The sequence below is a fragment of the Pristiophorus japonicus genome, chromosome 19, assembly GCF_044704955.1.
Source record: "Pristiophorus japonicus isolate sPriJap1 chromosome 19, sPriJap1.hap1, whole genome shotgun sequence".
Classification (NCBI taxonomy): domain Eukaryota; kingdom Metazoa; phylum Chordata; class Chondrichthyes; family Pristiophoridae; genus Pristiophorus; species Pristiophorus japonicus.
In genome coordinates, this window is record NC_091995.1 from 88,388,569 (window position 1) to 88,406,836 (window position 18,268).

The window sequence follows — 18,268 nt, forward strand, 5'->3', positions numbered from 1 at the left end:
GCACCAAAGGCACGGGTTATGCACAGAGTAACACTCCCTCTACACTGTCCCATCAAACACTCCCAGGGCAGGTACAGCACGGGGTTAGATACAGAGTAAAGCTTCCTCTACACTGTCCCATCAAACACTCCCAGGGCACATACAGCACGGGGTTAGATACAGAGTAAAGCTCCCTCTACACTGTCCCATCAAACACTCCCAGGGCAGGTACAGCACGGGTTAGATACAGAGTAAAGCTCCCTCTACACTGTTCCCATCAAACACTCCCAGGGCAGGTACAGCACCGGGTTAGATACAGAGTAAAGCTCCCTCTACACTGTCCCATCAAACACTCCCAGGGCAGGTACAGGGGGTTAGATACAGAGTAAAGCTCCCTCTACACTATCCCCATCAAACACTCCCAGGGCAGGTACAGCACCGGGTTAGATACAGAGTAACACTCCCTCTACACTGTTCCATCAAACACTCCCAGGGCACATACAGCACGGGGTTAGATACAGAGTAAAGCTCCCTCTACACTGTCCCATCAAACACTCCCAGGGCAGGTACAGCACGGGTTAGATACAGAGTAAAGCTCCCTCTACACTGTTCCATCAAACACTCCCAGGGCAGGTACAGCACCGGGTTAGATACAGAGTAAAGCTCCCTCTACACTGTCCCATCAAACACTCCCAGGACAGGTACAGCACGGGGTTAGATACAGAGTAAAGCTCTGTTTTGTCCTTCTGAGTGGTAGAGGTCGGGGGTTTGGGAGGTGCTGCCGAAGACGCCTTGGCGAGTTGCTGCAGTGCATCTTGTAGATGGTGCACACTGCAGCCAGGGGGCGCCGGTGGTGGAGGGAACGAATGTTGAAGGTGGTGGATGGGGTGCCGATCAAGTGGCATGCTTTGTCCTGGATGGTGACAAGTTTCTTGAGTGTTGTGAGAGCTCTGAGCGTGAGGGCCTGGTGTGTTGTAGGCTTGTGAATGCTGGCTGAACACTGCAGCAAACTGATCAGAGGGACGAATGCTTTGCTCTGAGTGGGGAGGTATTGTACAATGAAGCTTTCCAGTAGATTGGAGCTGCACACTGGTTCGGCCTCAACTGGAGCACTGTGTCCAATTCTGGGCACCACACTTTAGGAAGGATATGAAGGCCCTTAGAGAGGGTGCAGAAAAGATTTATGAGAATGGTTCCAGGGATGAGGGACTTCAGTTACTTGGATAGACTGGAGAAGCTGGGGTTGTTCTCCTTAGAGCAGAGAAGGTTGAGAGGAGATTTGATCGAGGTGTTCAAAATCATGAGGGGTCTGGACAGAGTAGATAGAGAGAGAGAAACTGTTCCCATTGGTGGAAGGGTCGAGAACCAGAGGACGCAGATTTAAGGCGATTGGCAGAAGAACCAAAGGCGACATGAGGAAAAACGTTTTTACGCAGCGAGTGGTTAGGATCTGGAATGCGCTGCCTGAGAGGCTGATGGAGGCAGACTCAATTGTGGCTTCCAAAAGGGAGTTGGATAAGTACCTGAAGGAAAAAGAATTGCAGGGCTACGGGGAAAGGGCGGGGGGAGTGGGACTGGCTGAGGTGCTCTTGCAGAGAGCTGGCACGCGCTCGATGGGCCGAACGGCCTCCTGTGCAGTAACCGTTCTGTGGTTCTATACAAATAGCACAGATGCGGTTAAGGGAAAGCTAGATACACACATGGGCAGAAAAAGGAATAGAGGGATAGGCTGATGGGGTGAGATGGAGGAGGATTGAGGAGGCTGGCATGGAGCCGTTTGGCCGAATGGGCCTGTTTCTGCGCTGTAAATGGTGTAATAACGTCCGCAGCCCTGTGGACCTGTGAGCGATCTGAGCTAATTCTCTGTTCAAGAGTCCGTTTATTTCTTGAGTAATCGCAGTTGCTGCAGAAATAATCTCGCCCTCGGGATCATTTGTTTGAAGCAAACACAATCAATGGACTTTGATCTGGGAAAAAAAAAATATCTCCGCAAGTGTGGCTTGGGAGTCTGCTGTGTTCCAGTCCGTCCATTGCACTTGAAAACAGTTTAGATTTGACAAGTGTTGCTGCATCTGTGGCACCCTTATTACAGGAACAGATCCTCGCACAGAGTTGGGAGGCGTGGTGTTGCGTGCTTCCGTGTCGGATCAAACTGCACAGAAGGAGGTCATTTGGCTCATCGTGCCTCTTTGAAAGAGCTGTTAATAAGAACATAAGAAATCGGAGCAGGAGTCGGCCATACGGCCCCTCGAGCCTGCTCCGCCATTTAATACAATCATGGCTGATCTGATCATGGACTCAGCTCCACTTCCCTGCCCGCCCCCTTATTGGTTAAGAAACTGTCTATTTCTGTCTTAAATTTATTCAATGTCCCAGCTTTCACAGCGCTCTGAGGCAGCGAATTCCACAGATTTACAACCCTCTGAGAGAAGAAATTTCTCCTCATCTTTGTTTTAAATGGGCGGCCCCTTATTCTAAAATCATGCCCTCTAGTTCTAGTCTCCCCCATCAGTGGAAGCATCCTCTCTGCATCCACCTTGTCAAGCCCCCTTATAATCTTATATGTTTTGATAAGATCACCTCTCATTCTTCTGAATTCCAATGTGTAGAGACCCAACCCACTCAACCTTTCCTCATAAGACAACCCCCTCATCCCCGGAATCAACCGAGTGAACCTTCTCTGAACTGCCTCCAAAGCAAGTATATCCTTTCGTAAATATGGAAACCAAAACTGCACGCAGTACTCCAGGTGAGGCCTCACCAATACCTTGTATAGCTGCAGCAAGACTTCCCTGCTTTTATACTCCATCCCCTTTGCAATAAAGGCCAAGATACCATTGGCCTTCCTGATCACTTGCTGTACCTGCATACTATCCTTTTGTGTTTCATGCACAAGTACCCCCAGGTCCCGCTGTACTGCGGCACTTTGCAATCTTTCTCCATTTCAATTTAGTTTGTTCCCTTCTTCCCCCTCCCTGCCCATTCTTTCCCCTTTTCAAATAATTATCCCATTCCCCTTTTGAAAGTTGCGATTGAATCTGCTCCCACTGCCCTTTCAGGCAGTGCGTTCCAGATCATAACTCGCTGGCTAAAGAAAGTTCTGCTCATTTCTTTGGTTCGTTTGCTGAAATACAATTAGCTATTGGGTTAAAACAAGCTTTTGCTAGTAATCTGGGCTCGCTGAATTACAGGTTCCTTGCAAATATGGACATTTCCGTAGAATTCCGGACTGGAAATATAAACACACCAGTCATCAATAATAAAAATGCAAATTGACTTAATCAATGTAAGTCAGTGTAGCTAGTAATATTTTGCATGTTGCTGAAACATTGGTGTAGAATTGATGGGAAATTGATGGGATTGAAGGCCGATAAATCCCCAAGACCTGATGGACTGCATCCCAGAGTACTTAAGGAGGTGGCCTTGGAAATAGCGGATGCATTGACAGTCATTTTCCAACATTCCATTGACTCTGGATCAGTTCCTATCGAGTGGAGGGTAGCCAATGTAACCCCACTTTTTAAAAAAGGAGGGAGAGAGAAAACAGGGAATTATAGACCGGTCAGCCTGACATCGGTAGTGGGTAAAATGATGGAATCAATTATTATAGCAGGATGTCATAGCAGCGCATTTGGAAAGAGGTGAAATGATAGGTCCAAGTCAGCATGGATTTGTGAAAGGGAAATCATGCTTGACAAATCTTCTGGAATTTTTTGAGGATGTTTCCAGTAGAGTGGACAAGGGAGAACCAGTTGATGTGGTATATTTGGACTTTCAGAAGGCTTTCGACAAGGTCCCACACAAGAGATTAATGTGCAAAGTTAAAGCACATGGGATTGGGGGTAGTGTGCTGACGTGGATTGAGAACTGGTTGGCAGACAGGAAGCAAAGAGTAGGAGTAAATGGGGACTTTTCAGAATGGCAGGCAGTGACTAGTGGGGTACCGCAAGGTTCTGTGCTGGGGCCCCAGCTGTTTACACTGTACATTAATGATTTAGACGAGGGGATTAAATGTAGTATCTCCAAATTTGCGGATGACACTAAGTTGGGTGGCAGTGTGAGCTGCGAGGAGGATGCTATGAGGCTGCAGAGTGACTTGGATAGGTTAGGTGAGTGGGCAAATGCATGGCAGATGAAGTATAATGTGGATAAATGTGAGGTTATCCACTTTGGTGGTAAAAACAGAGAGACAGACTATTATCTGAATGGTGACAGATTAGGAAAAGGGGAGGTGCAACGAGACCTGGGTGTCATGGTACATCAGTCATTGAAGGTTGGCATGCAGGTACAGCAGGCGGTTAAGAAAGCAAATGGCATGTTGGCCTTCATAGCGAGGGGATTTGAGTACAGGGGCAGGGAGGTGTTGCTACAGTTGTACAGGGCCTTGGTGAGGCCACACCTGGAGTATTGTGTATAGTTTTGGTCTCCTAACCTGAGGAAGGACATTCTTGCTATTGAGGGAGTGCAGCGAAGGTTCACCAGACTGATTCCCGGGATGGCGGGACTGACCTATCAAGAAAGACTGGATCAACTGGGCTTGTATTCACTGGAGTTCAGAAGAATGAGAGGGGACCTCATAGAAACGTTTAAAATTCTGATGGGTTTAGACAGGTTAGATGCAGGAAGAATGTTCCCAATGTTGGGGAAGTCCAGAACCAGGGGTCACAGTCTAAGGATAAGGGGTAAGCCATTTAGGACCGAGATGAGGAAAAACTTCTTCACCCAGAGAGTGGTGAACCTGTGGAATTCTCTACCACAGGAAGTAGTTGAGGCCAATTCACTAAATATATTCAAAAAGGAGTTAGATGAAGTCCTTACTACTAGGGGGATCAAGGGGTATGGTAAGAAAGCAGGAATGGGGTACTGAAGTTGCATGTTCAGCCATGAACTCATTGAATGGCGGTGCAGGCTAGAAGGGCCGAATGGCCTACTCCTGCACCTATTTTCTATGTTTCTATGAATGTTTCTGGAGTTTAGAAGAAAGAGAGGTGATTGCATTGAAACATACAAGATTCCGAAGGGGATTGACGGGGTAGATGCTGAGAGGTTGTTTCCCCCCCCGGCTGGAGTGTCTCGAACCAGGGGTCAGAGTCTCAAGATACGGAGTCGGCCATTTAGGACTGAGATGAGGAGTAATTTTTCCACTCGGGAGGGTTGTAAATCTTTGGAATTCTCTGCCCCAGAGGGCTGTGGAGGCCCAGTGGTTGAGTAAGTTCAAGGCTGGAATAGATAGATTTTAAGAGTTGAGGGGAATCGAGGGATGTGGAGATCAGGCGGGAAAGTGTTGAGCTCAAAGATCAGCCATGATCGTATTGGATGGGGGAGCAGGCTCGAGGGGCCGTATGGCCTTCTCCTGCTCCTAATTCTTATCATCGAATCAAAGAAAGTTACAGCACGGATGGAGGCCATTTCGTGTGTTATGTTCTTATGCAATTGGGAAGGGCATATGGGCAAAGGGTCTTCTAACGTCTTCTAATGCTTTCCCTGTGCTGCAGAACGGATCCCCACGGGCCGCATACTGAACACGCGAGCGATGAAGGAGATGTACAAGAGCTACATCGAGTTATTGGTCAGCGCCGCCCTTGACCCCGCCATGATCGAGACTATCGAGGCCAACAACGGTAGGATTTGCAAACCATATTTGTCTTTTGACTGAGAATATGCAACCTTCGTTCAGTTCCAGGTATTTCCGCTTCATAAGAACATAAGAACGAGGAGCAGGAGTCGGCCATTCGGCCCCTCGAGCCTGCTCCGCCATTCAATGAGATCACGGCCGATCTGATCTTCGACCTCAGCTCCACTTCCCTGCCCGCTCCCCATAACCCTCGACTCCCTTATCCTTCAAAAAATCTGTCTATCTCCACCTTAAATATATTCAAAGACCCAGCCTCCACAGCTCTCTGGAGTAAATTCCAAAGATTCATGACCCTCAGAGAAAAAATTCCTCCTCATTTCCGTCTTAAATGGGTGACCCCTTATTCTGAAACTATGTCCCCTAGTTCTAGATTCCCCCCAAGGGGAAACATCCTCTCGACATCTACCCTGTCAAGCCCCCTCCGAATCTTATACCTTTCAATAAGATCATCTCTCATTCTTCTAAACTCCAATGAGTACAGGCCCAACCTGCTCAACCTTTCCTCATAAGACAACCCTTTCATCTCAGGAACATAAGAACATAAGAAATAGGAGCAGGAGTAGGCCATACGGGCCCTTGAGCCTGCTCCGCCATTTAATAAGATCATGGCTGATCTGATCATGGACTCGTGTCCACTTCCCCGCCCGCTCCCCATAACCCCTTATCCCCTTATCATTTGAGAAACTGTCTATTTCTGCCTTAAATTTATTTAATCTCCCAGCTTCCACAGCTCTCTGAGGCAGCGAATTCCACAGATTTACAACCCTCTGAGAGAAGAAATTTCTCATCTCTGTTTTAAATGGGCGGCCTCTTATTGTAAGATCATGCCCTCTAGTTCTAGTCTCCCCCATCAGTGGAAACATCCTCTCTGCATCCACCTTGTCAAACCCCCTCACAATCTTACACGTTTCGATAAAATCGGCTCTCATTCTTCTGAACTCAATGAGTAGAGGCCCAACCTATTCAATCTTTCCTCATAAGTCAACCCCCTCATCCCTGGAATCAACCTTCTCTGAACTGCCTCCAAAGCAAGTATATCCTTTTATAAATATGGAAACCAAAACTGCACACAGTATTCCAGGTGTGGCCTCACCAAAACCTTGTATAGCTATAGCAAGACTTGTCTGCTTTTAAACTCCATCCCCTTTGCAATAAAGGCCAAGATACCATTGGCCGTCCTGATCACTTGCTGTACCTGCATGCTATCCTTTTGTGTTTCATGCACAAGTGCCCCCAGGTCCCGCTGTACTGCAGCACTTTGCAATCTTTCTCCATTTAAATAATAACTTGCTCTTTGATTTTTTTTTCCTACCAAAGTGATGACCTCACACTTTCCAACATTCTACTCCATCTGCCAAACTTTTGCCCACTCACTCAGCCTGTCTATGTTCTTTTGTAGATTTTGTGTGTCCTCCTCACATTGCTTTTCCTCCCATCTTTGTATCGTCAGCAAACTTGGCTACGTTACACTCAGTCCCTTCTTCCAAGTCGTTAATATAGATTGTAAATAGTTGGGGTCCCAGCACTGGGGCCAACCGAGTGAACCTTCTCTGAACTGCCTCCAATGCAAGTATATCCCTCCTTAAATAAGGAGACTAATACTGTACGCAGTACTCCAGGTGTGGTCTCACCAACGCTTCTCCCCACTCTGATGTACTGTTTTTTTTTTCTTCCTTTCTCTTCATTTTCTCCCACCTTCGCTCTCCCTTCTGTCCTCAAGCCCGCACCCTCTCGGCGTCTCACTCCCTCTTTCCGTCCCTGTCCCGCCCTTGCTCCAACTCGCTCTACCGTTTGTTTAAGGCGTTCTGCGTTTCGTAGAAAAAGTTTATTAAAGTTTCTGAAAATGAAAAAGCATTGCATTTACAGTTTTGCTCTCCTTATTTAAGGATGTCCCAAAGTGCGTTGCAGCCAATTAAGTACTTTTTCCTGAAGTGCAGTCACTGTTGAAATGTAGGAAACGCGGCAGCCAATTTGCGCACAGCAAGCTCCCACAAACAGCAGTGTGATAATGACCAGATAATTTGTTTTTATGTGAAATATTGGCCCCAGGACACCGGGGATAACACCCTGCTCTTCTTCGAAATATTGCCATGGGATCTTTTGCGTCCACCTGAGAGAGCAGACGGGGCCTCGGTTTAACGTCTCATCTGAATGACGGCACCTCTGGCAATGCGGAGCATCCTCAGCCCTGCACTGGGAGTGTCAACCGAGAACTGCTGCTAAATAAAACCGCCTCTGGTCGCTGCTAATTTATCACTTTGCTTTTTGTTGCAGACGAACTTTATTTACCCACCATGAAGAAGATTGACGGCATTTTAACGGATCACAAGAAGCGAGTGACTAAGCGAGTGTCCCTGAGCTCCACGATCCAGGTATCTTCCCTGACTGCTTATTTACACAAAGTTTAATATGTAAAAGAACACAGCTTGAGTATCTATGCATTGACAGCGTTGTCAGAGAGGGGAGTTCATATCGAACAGATCAGCACTGAGGTGCTCGATGACTCTGTTGCTAAATGCAATGCTCACTATGAAAATTTGACACCGAGCCAAAAGAAAGACTGACTTGCATTCACAGGCAACTCTCGATTATCCGTACACGGATCTAGCGGAGAACTCGCTGCAACGGCACTTTTTAAAAACTGCGATTCTATCCCGTGTACAGCTGCACACGACCATTAAACCCACCCCACACACAGTCCTGCGCTGACCACTTTCTGCACCTGTCTGCCACTGAGGGGTGCCGCCCGGCCTCGGGGGGTAAGTAAAGCCGAGTCTCATTTGACCTCCAGCGGTTGAAGCCTTTAGATTGGCCATTTCACCTTTGGGCCACACCGCTGGGCCTAATCGCGGCACTAGCGGGGAATGAGCTCGGGTTTCTCGGCAGGATCTGGGGACCCTGCGTGCTGGCACCGTCCGGCTTGTCTGTGCTCTTTCTCCGCCGCCCGATGACTGCTAAAGGATTGGGGACTAGGCTTGTCGAGTTGGTGTTCTAACTAGTTTCAACATTGATTTTAGGGCGGGGTCGTTGAATTCAGCAAGTTAATCTAGCATTAAAGTGTAAATTTGGGACCCAAACATTCTCGGCAAGTACATGCACTCGCCCTAGCGGCAAAATCGCTTACCCGGAATAGCCCGATTCCCGAGGACCCCGGATAATCGAGTGTTGCCAATTTTCACACAGCAGTAATCTGTAGTGTTACGTTGATTGAGAGAGATAGATATTGGCCAGGACACCGGGGATAATTCCCCTGCTCTTCTTCCAAATAGTGCCGTGGGATTTTTTGCGTCCACCTTGAGAGAGCAGACGGGGCCTCGGTTTAACGTCTCATCCGAATGATGGCACCTCCGACGGTGCGGCGCTCCCTCAGCACTCGAGTTGCTCGAGTGGGACTTGAACCCACAACCTTCTGACTCCAAGGCGAGAGTGCTGCCCACTGAGCCACGGCTGACACTGAGACTGAAATGGGCAATCCCTCACTTTCTGCGGCGGGTTTAGTTCGTATCTGCCGCACGAATACGGCATCTTCAGGCCGCTGAATGCGTGTCAATGGGCTGGCGGGCCGCGCAAAGCCGTTTTCGCAACGTTAACGGCGGAGCGACGCGTCTCGGACAGCGGCGTTTTGGATATTTGAGTTGGAAAAACGCTTCGCCTGACGCCGCTCCAGTGTTGGCGCTCACATAGCGGCGGGCGCCATTTAGCCTTGCCGTTGGTTTTTGACGGGAAAATCTGGGGCACTGTGTAAAGTTATGTGTCTGTTACAGGAGGGATTGCAAACGTTCCCTCAGCTGGTTGTCGAGGACAGCGAGGCGGATCGCAAGGACAACCCTGCCGGCTCGGTCAAGCTAAAAGTGGCCGGCGCGCCCTATAACAGGAAGACCCTCAACCAGCTGAAGAAGAATGTACCGCGGTCACAGGTAGGGGAGCCAGCTGGTTGGGCGCTGGTCCGGCGGGGGGGGGGGGGGGGCTTTGGGCATAAAGGTGCCTCCTTTTCTTTTTTTGTTATTGGCTCCTGGGATGTGGGCGTCGCTGGCAAGGCCGGCATTTATTGCCCATCCCTAATTGCCCCTTGAGAAGGTGGTGGTGAGCTGCCTTCTTGAACCGCTGCAGTCCGTGTGGTGAAGGTGCTCCCACAGTGCTGTTAGGGAGGGAGTTCCAGGATTGTGACCCAGCGACGATGATGGAACGGCCGATATATTTCCAAGTCAGGATGGTGTGTGACTTTGGAGGGGAACGTGGAGGTGATGGTGTTCCCATGCGCCTGCTGCCCTTGTCTTCTTGGTGATAGAGGTCGCGGGTTTGGGAGGTGCTGCTGAAGAAGCCTTGGCGAGTTGCTGCAGTGATTAGAAAGGCAAATGGAATGTTGGCCTTTATTGTAAGGGGGATAGAGTATAAAAGCAGGGAAGTCCTGCTCCAACTGTACAGGGTATTGGTGAGACCACACCCTGGAGTACTGCGTACAGTTTTGGTCTCCTTATTGAAGGAGGGATATACTTGCTTTGGAGGCAGTTCCGAGAAGGTTCACTGGGTTGATTCCTGAGATGAAGGGGTTGACTTATGAGGAAAGGTTGAGTAGGTTGGGCCTATACTCATTGGAATTCAGAAGAATGAGAGGTGATCTTATTGAAACGTATAAGATTATGAGGGGGCTCGACAAGGTAGATGCAGAGAGAATGATTCCCCTCGTGGGGGAATCCAGAACTGGGGGCATAGTTTCAGAATAAGGGGCTGCCCATTTAAAACAGGAATGAGGAGGAATTTCTTCTCTGAGGGTTGTAAATCTGTAGAATTCTCTGCCCCAGAGAGCTGTGGAGGCTGGGTCATTGAATATATTTAAGGTGGAGATAGACAGATTTTTCAACGATAAGGGAGTGAAGGGTTATGGGGAGCGGGCGGGGAAGTGGAGCTGAGTCCATGATCAGATCAGCCGTGATCTTATTGAATGGCGGAGCAAGCTCGAGGGGCCGAATGGCTGACTCCTGCTCCTATTTCTTAGGTTCTTTTGTTAAATGTCCCTCAACCACACACTCACACACTTACCAAAAGTATTGGCTACAGAAAGCGATCGGGAGCTGGAATAGTTTTTGACTGGGCCAGAGAGCGCATCATACTGTGTCTTTATCGATAACACTTGGTGCATTTGATAACCTGGACTGGATTTGATGGCCCGAGGGGATTGGAGAGAAATTTCCCTGAATATTTTCTCCCTTATTGGTCCTGGGGGTTCTTTGCGCCGCTCCCTGGAGATGACGTGGCTGGGGATAGATGGAGGGGAGAGGGTTTGGGGGAGAAGAGGGTTTGGGTTGGGGGAGAAGAGGGTTTGGGTTGAGGGGGAGGGTTTGGGTTGAGGGGGAGGGTTTGGGTTGAGGGGGAGGGTTTGGGTTGAGGGGGAGGGAGAGAGATGGGTTGGGGGGGGTTGTGGGGGAGGGAGAGAGATGGGTTGGGGGGGGTTGGGGGGGAAGGAGAGAGATGGGTGGGGAGGGAGAGAGATGAGTTGGGGGGGTGTGGGGGAGGGAGAGAGATGGGTTGGGGGGGGGTTGTGGGGGAGGGAGAGAGATGGGTTGGGGGGGTGTGGGGGAGGGAGAGAGATGGGTTGGGGGGGGTTTGTGGGGGAGGAAGAGGGGGTGTTGTGGGGTTGGGTGGGGGGGTTGTGGGGGAGGGAGAGGGGGGGTTGTGGGGGAGGGAGAGGGGGGGTTGTGGGTGAGGGAGAGGGGTGGGTTGGGAGGGAGAGCGGTTGGGGGGGAGAGGGGTTGGGAGGGAGAGGGGTTGGGGGGGAGAGGGAGAGGGGTTGGGGGGGAGAGGGAGAGGGGGTTGGGGGGGGAGAGAGAGAGGGGTTGGGGGGGGAGAGAGAGGGGTTGGGGGGGGAGAGAGAGAGAGGGGTTGGGGGGGAGAGAGAGAGAGAGAGGGGTTGGGGGGGGAGAGAGAGAGGGGTTGGGGGGGGAGAGAGAGGGGTTGGGAGGGAGAGGGGTTGGGGGGGGAGAGAGAGGGATTGGGGTTTTGGGGGGGAGAGGGAGAGGGGTTGGGGGGGGAGAGGGAGAGGGGTTGGGGGGGAGAGGGAGAGGGGTTGGGGGGGAATGCGGGGGATGGGGGGTGAAGGGATGTGTCGAGTCACCATGCTGTTGGGAAAGGCTTGCTGGACTATCTGGGTTTTTGTCTGCCCATATTCGATGGGAGGGCTGCTTGCGGACGATATGTTCGAGATGGCACTCCACCCAACTGCGTGTCCATCGGTCAGTGACATCCTCTTGTGTTTGTTTCCAGGATTTCCAAGTGGAGGCGGAGAAATTGCCGTTTTACACCTTGTTTCACTCCCTCCATCACTACAAGTACCACACATTACTGCACTGTAAGGAGCAGGTGAGCTGGTCTAACTCCCATTATCTTCTCTACTGCTTGTATCAGCAAATTTGATCCATTATTATTCCAACCCCTCTGCACACACACAGTTGTCTCACCGCACAAACACTTTTTGCCTACCTCCGTTATGTGGAGAAACTGGGATTGTTCTCCTTGGACCAGAGAAGGTTATGGAGAGATTTACTCAAGGCATTCAAAATCACGAAGGGTTTTGACGGTAAACACGGAGAAACTGTTTCCACTGACGAGAGGGTGGGTAACCAGAGGACACAGAGTTAAGATAATCGGCAAAGGAACCAGAGAGGAGACGAGAATTTCTTTATTACACAGCGAGTTGTTCTGAACTGGAAAGGGCGAAAAGGGAGTTGGATAAATACTCAAAGGAAATATTGCAGGGCTGTGGGGAAAGAGCAGGCCTGGGGGGGAGGGGAACTAATTGGAGAGTATATTTCACAAAGAGCTGGCACAGGCACGATGGGCCGAATGGCCTCCTTCTGTGCCCTAAGGTTCTGTTCAGTTCCCCAGCTCTGTAGATGGGCGCGGATTGAGTGGTGAGATGGGGGTGACTCTCGTTGTTTCCACTCCGAAGCAGGCTTGATGGGCCGAGTGGCTTCCTGCCTGCGGCAGCCTGCCACCATTAAGGTTGAAGAGGAGTTTGAAACCCCTAACTCACCAGCTCGGGGTGCGAGCTTCATGTTAAAACCAGTGTTATGGGGTTATGGCAGGGCAGTGGTTAGGGTACTGGACTCGTAAGCCAAAAGGTTGTAAGTTCAAATTCCACCAAGGCTAGTTGTGAAATTGGAATTCAAATCAATCTGGCAATTTGTCGGGGCTGACATGTTGACAAAGGCACGGATGAGGGCTTCGGCAACGGATGAGCTGAGGCGGGGTGGAGACCGGTGATGGTACAGAGGTGGAAATAGGCGGTCTTCGTAAGAGCAGACGACTATAGCAGACTATGTCACCAGCTCAATACACAACAGTTTATTGAAAGAATCGCCATGGTGTAAATCACCACTCGTTTGGTTCTGACTAACCCGAGCCCTGCAAGCATTGTAAGTTCACATCATCCATACATAACATCACAGTCTAAAAGCTTACTTCATCTAAAGGTCCTATCACTTATCAAACGCCATAAAAATCATCATCATCATAGGCAGTCCCTCAGAATCGAGGAAGACTTGCTTCCACTCTTAACTTGAGTTCTTTGGTGGCTGAACAGCCCAATACGAGAGCCATAGTCCCTGTCACAGGTGGGACATATAGGCGTTGAGACTAAGGGAGGGTAGGACAGGTTTGCCGCACGCTCCTTCCGCTGCCTGCGCTTGTTTTCTGCACGCTCTCGGCGACGAGACTCGAGGTGCTCAGCGCCCTCCCGGATGCTCTTCCTCCACTTAGGGCGGTCTTTGGCCAGGGACTCCCAGGTGTCGGTGGGGATGTTGCACTTTATCAGGGAGGCTTTGAGGGCGTCCTTGTCGCGTTTCCGCTGCCCACCTGGGGCTCGCTTGCCGTGAAGGAGTTCCGAGTAGAGCGCTTGCTTTGGGAGTCTCGTGTCTGGCATGCGGACAATGTGGCCCTGCCCAGCGAAGCTGATCGAGTGTGGTCAGTGCTTCAATGCTGGGGATGTTGGCCTGGGCGAGAGCGCTAATGTCTGTCCTCCATCAAATGGCATAAAAAATATGTGCTGGAAAGAGACAGTTCCATGCTGTGCCTCATTGCTTCCATGCTTCATTCATTATTCCATTCAGATTGAAACTGTATTGGTCTGTTGACATTGTCTGCACTGCCAAGGATTGGTTTGTGGCCGGGGGGTGGCGCAGAGGTCCTACACAGCAAAAGACCCGTGACCGGACGTCCCCAAGCATTTTACAGCCAATGAAGTACTTTTCGAAGTGCAGTCACTGTTGTAATGCGACAGCGGATTTGCATACAGCAAGCTCCCACAAACAGCAATAATGACCCCACTGGAAATTGAATAAATTTAAGACAGAGATGGACAGTTTCTTAACCAATAAGGGGTTATGGGGAGTGGGCGGGGAAGTGGACCCGAGTCCATGATCGGATCAGCCATGATCGTATTAAATGGCAGAGCAGGCTCGAGGGGCTGTATGGCCAACTCCTGCTCCTATTTCTTATGTTCTTATAGCCTGTGGTATTAATTTAGGGATAAATATTGGCCAGAACACCAGGGATAACTTTCCTGATCATCTTGGAAATAGTACCAGGGGATCTTTTACGTGCCCCTGAGAGGGCAGACGGGACCCGGGTTTAGCGTCTCCTCCGAAAGACGGCACCTCGACGCTCCCTCGGCGCGGCACTGGGAGTGTTGGCCCTGAATTACGGGCTCGAGTCCCTGGAGTGGGGCTCGAACCCACGCCCTTCTGACTCGGAGGCGAGGGTGTGCACCCTACCGCTGGGTAGAAATCCGTCGCACCGGGGACCCAGCTGAATGTTTTTTTTTAAGTCGAGTGGGAAAGCTAGAGGAGGAGGAAGGCGGGGGAAATTCAGTCGTTCTTCACAGATGACGGTGCAAGGAACGCTTATTCTTTGTGTTCATCTCTCCGTTCTCCCACAGACAGACACGCTGTCGGAGGTGAACGAGGACCTGGGCCAGGAGGAGATTGTGCAGCAATGCATGCGGAACGTGGATTGGCTCGAGAAACTGTTTGACTCCTTCAGCGAACTTCTCACACAGGTGCAGCAGCAGTGCGCGTGACACCCCCAACAAGCGACCAGACCTGCCCCGGGGCCTGTCCTCATCCTCCTCTCTCTCTCTCTCTCCCTCTTTCTCTCTCTCTCTCCCTCTCTCTCTCTCTCTCCCTTCATCCCATCCTGCAAAAAAAAAACCCTCCCAGTTCCCCCCATCACCGCCACCATCCTCCTCTCCCCCTCCCCCCTCCCTCCCTCTCCCCTCCCTCTCCCCTCCCTCTCCCCTCCCTCTCCCCTCCCTCTCCCCTCCCTCCCTCTCCCCTCCCTCCTTCTCTCCAATGCCGGATCTTTCGTCCCATCCAAAATGACCGCCTCCCTCACGCAGGACACGACAGTCGACGATCGACGATCGACGGAGCTGGCTAACTCTCATCAACCGGGTTTTCTTTTTATTTTGTTGTTGTTGCTGTGCAGTGATTTCAGTGCGGAAATATTCAGTTAGGAGTGTTGAAACGGCTTCTTCTTTTCCTTTTTTAACCTTTTCGATAAAGCCTCTAGGCTTAGGCCCGGCCTTCTGTCAGAGTACTGAAAAGCGCTGAAGCGTTTGGTTGGCGGCGGGGAGGAGGAGGAGGGGGGGGGGGAGGGGTTGTGGGGGGGCGGGGGGAAACTGTTGAATTAAAGCCTTGCAAGCAAAACTGCTGATTCCCTCGTCTCCCGCCCACCCCCCCCCCCCCCCCCCCCCATCCCCATTCCCCCCCCAAAGATGCTACTTGCCCTTTCTGTAAGGGACGAGGGGGCTTATCAATTCTCGGCCTAGACAAGAGGGACGAGTACTAACCTTGCTAATGGCCTCTGCTTGCCGGTGTGTTAATCTGCAGGGGCTATGGGGCGGGGGCGGGGTTGCTGGATAGCAATCGACAGTGAGCAAAAGGGTTGAGGTTATCAGTCTGGAGCAGAGTGCCACAAAGGCCTGAGGGGAGCTAAAGATGTGTTAAAAAAAAATACCACTACGTTCAAACCCAAGGATCTTTTTTAAAAAAGCAAAATACAATTTAGCTTTAGGTCGGACTGCCCATCACAACTTGTCTTTTTAAAAATTCAAACCCCGTGTTTGTCCTTCAGAAAACTGAGTGCATATTCTTCATCGCCTTGCTTTCTTTGAAACCCCAAATTTACGCCTATTGTTTTGTTGCTGCCCCTCTCCATTTCCCAAGTTGCTTGAGAGGTGTGGTCCGTGTTGGTTCGAACGCTGCCCCTTTTCCCCCCTGGGGAGCTGGGTTCGATCCCACTTTTGGGCAAAGGGGATGGAAGTCCCTCTTGGTGAGCGGGGCATTCTCCTCCGTTGACCGCTCCCGGTATTGGCGAGACCGCGGGGTTGGTGATGGATGACCTGTGGTATTGGAGAACTGGCGCCTCTCTGCTGCGGTGTGGCTGACAGCAGGGCGAAAGTGAGCAACACAGGGAGACCAGACGCTTGCCACTCCCGTGTTATTTTCTTCCGTTCCTCCTCCTCTTAACGCGTATCCTCGTGAGATTCTGTCATTATGGAGGTTGCAAACCATCGCTAACCCAGTCTGCTCTGTCCTCCACTAACATTGCCCCCCACTAACCCAGCCTCTACTATTCTCCAACACCATCTCCTTCATTGCTACCCCAGCCTCTTCTCCGATACCATCGCCTCCATCGCTGCCCCAGCCTCTTCTCTGCTCCGACACCAGCTCCTCTGGCCGCCTTCCCTCTCCAGTACCAGCTCTCCTTCAGCGTTGCCTCGGCTCAACACCGCCCCACTCCAAAGGCACGTTCGTATAAATAATAACGTGGCTGAAAATATCGGGGTGGCGGTGGGGAGGAGGAATTCCCTGTGTCCGGAGGGGAGTGGGGGCAGAGGTGAACACAAATGCCGCATCTCTCGCCGTTTGAGTGGACTCCCGCGATGGGACGTCTCCGATCTGCTGATTTCCCCCCCGACGCAGGCCATTGGGTGTTCCTGACGTTTGGAATTGTGGCGAGTGTTGGTGTCTCGGTCCCTGTTCCCTGGAGACTGGAATAAATCGAGGACGCCAGGAACCACTGGCGACTTTATATTTGTTTCTCAGCTTGTCACTCAAACCAGAGCAGTGCCCCCTCCCCCTCACTCTTTCCCCCCTCACTCTTTCCCCCCCAACCCCCCCCCAATCAGCACAGTCATATTGGGATTTTTCCTGGTCAACCCAACCAGGAAAGAGTTAGGATGTAAAATAGGCCTCTTGTCAAGATGCTAAATGTTTCCCCAGAGGGTCCCAGTGCTTCCCTTATTTGGGACCTTCAAAGACTGATTCAGGTGAAATTGTGTTTCTACTGTTGGGGGGGGGACTGGGGGGTTGGCACAGAGTAAATTGCTGGCTCATCCAGCTCCTGCTGTCCTTACTTATCTGTTTAGAGCTTTGAAAAGCCACAATACCCAGTCAGATGTAGTGTACGTAGTTGCCATGCTTGCTGGATTTACTTGGCTGCAATTGGGCCTGTTCCGAAAAGTCCAATTTTCCCCCCACCTCCCAAATCACAATGGATAAACAAAAACCCAGAGGGCTTCTGTCTGTGAAATAGTTATTTTAAAAAAGTTAAATTAAAGCCAAGGTGATCACGAAATGTAGATGGTAATGCTGGAGCAGTCTTGTACGGTTTAGTCAGCGAGCGGATTGAGAGACACTGCAAATGGCCGCCGTTCTGGAGATGGGGGTGACTGGACACTGCAAATGGCCGCCGTTCTGGAGATGGGGGGGGGTGACTGGACACTGCAAATGGCCGCCGTTCTGGAGATTGGGGGGGGGATGACTGGACACTGCAAATGGCCGCCGTTCTGGAGATGGGGTGACTGGACACTGCAAATGGCCGCCGTTCTGGAGATGGGGTGACTGGACACTGTAAATGGCTGCCAGCAAGTGGCGACTGGACACAATTTTATTCTTGGCCTGGGGGAGTGGGGTGTGTGAACGGAAATTGAAAATGACTGCCCGTCTGGGAGTAGGTGATTGGACATTGCAAATGGCCGCCCGTCACGCGGGACGAGCGATTGGACTCTGCGGTCCGAAGATTGATTTCCCGGATTCAAAGACATGTCGTCCGTACCCCCCCCCCCCCACCCCCCCAGCCGAAAATGGCTGCCGTAAATCTATCTTCCCAACGACCCCCCCCCCCCCCCAACAAAAACAAACTGAACAGTCTAACATTAGCACTTGCTGCAAGCGAGCGACATCCTGGGTGACCTTGACATGACTTTTGGCCAACTTTGGGTGGATGGGGGAAGAGGTGGGATGGAGGAGAGGGGGGCCGGAGCAAGGGGAAGAAGCCCAACGGGAAAGGAATTTTGCGGGAGAGGTGCCAACCTTTTTAAATAAAGAATTATCAGTACTTTGAGGGTTCGGTTGCACGACACTCTATTTTCTTTCCGATTTTAATCGTAAAAGGTTTTATCCGCCCCACCCCCCTCGCCCTTTTAACAAGAAGAATTAACTATTTAAAGAAAAAAAACACACAAAAAAAAAATCAAAAACCTAACGCTGGCTGAATATAATTTAATCGTTTTGAAGTTATTTAAAAGCATTTTACGGATTCCATGTCTTTTTTCCTTCCAGTAAAACAAATTTTACAAAAAAAAAAAATTAGATT

The 18,268-nt window shown here is 50.7% G+C and overlaps 1 protein-coding gene across 1 annotated transcript in view; it reads left to right on the top strand.

Moving 5' to 3' along the window:
- The window catches only part of LOC139230286 (proline-rich protein 12-like), an 84,843-nt gene extending 69,587 nt beyond the window's left edge, over positions 1-15,256 (top strand). The window contains exons 9-13 of the mRNA XM_070862115.1: positions 5,475-5,600; positions 7,889-7,986; positions 9,379-9,531; positions 11,876-11,971; positions 14,547-15,256. Coding sequence (XP_070718216.1) covers positions 5,475-5,600; positions 7,889-7,986; positions 9,379-9,531; positions 11,876-11,971; positions 14,547-14,687 — 614 coding nt within the window. The 3' untranslated portion in view covers positions 14,688-15,256. The remainder of the gene's footprint in view (positions 1-5,474; positions 5,601-7,888; positions 7,987-9,378; positions 9,532-11,875; positions 11,972-14,546) is intronic.
- The last annotated feature ends 3,012 nt before the right edge of the window (positions 15,257-18,268 follow it).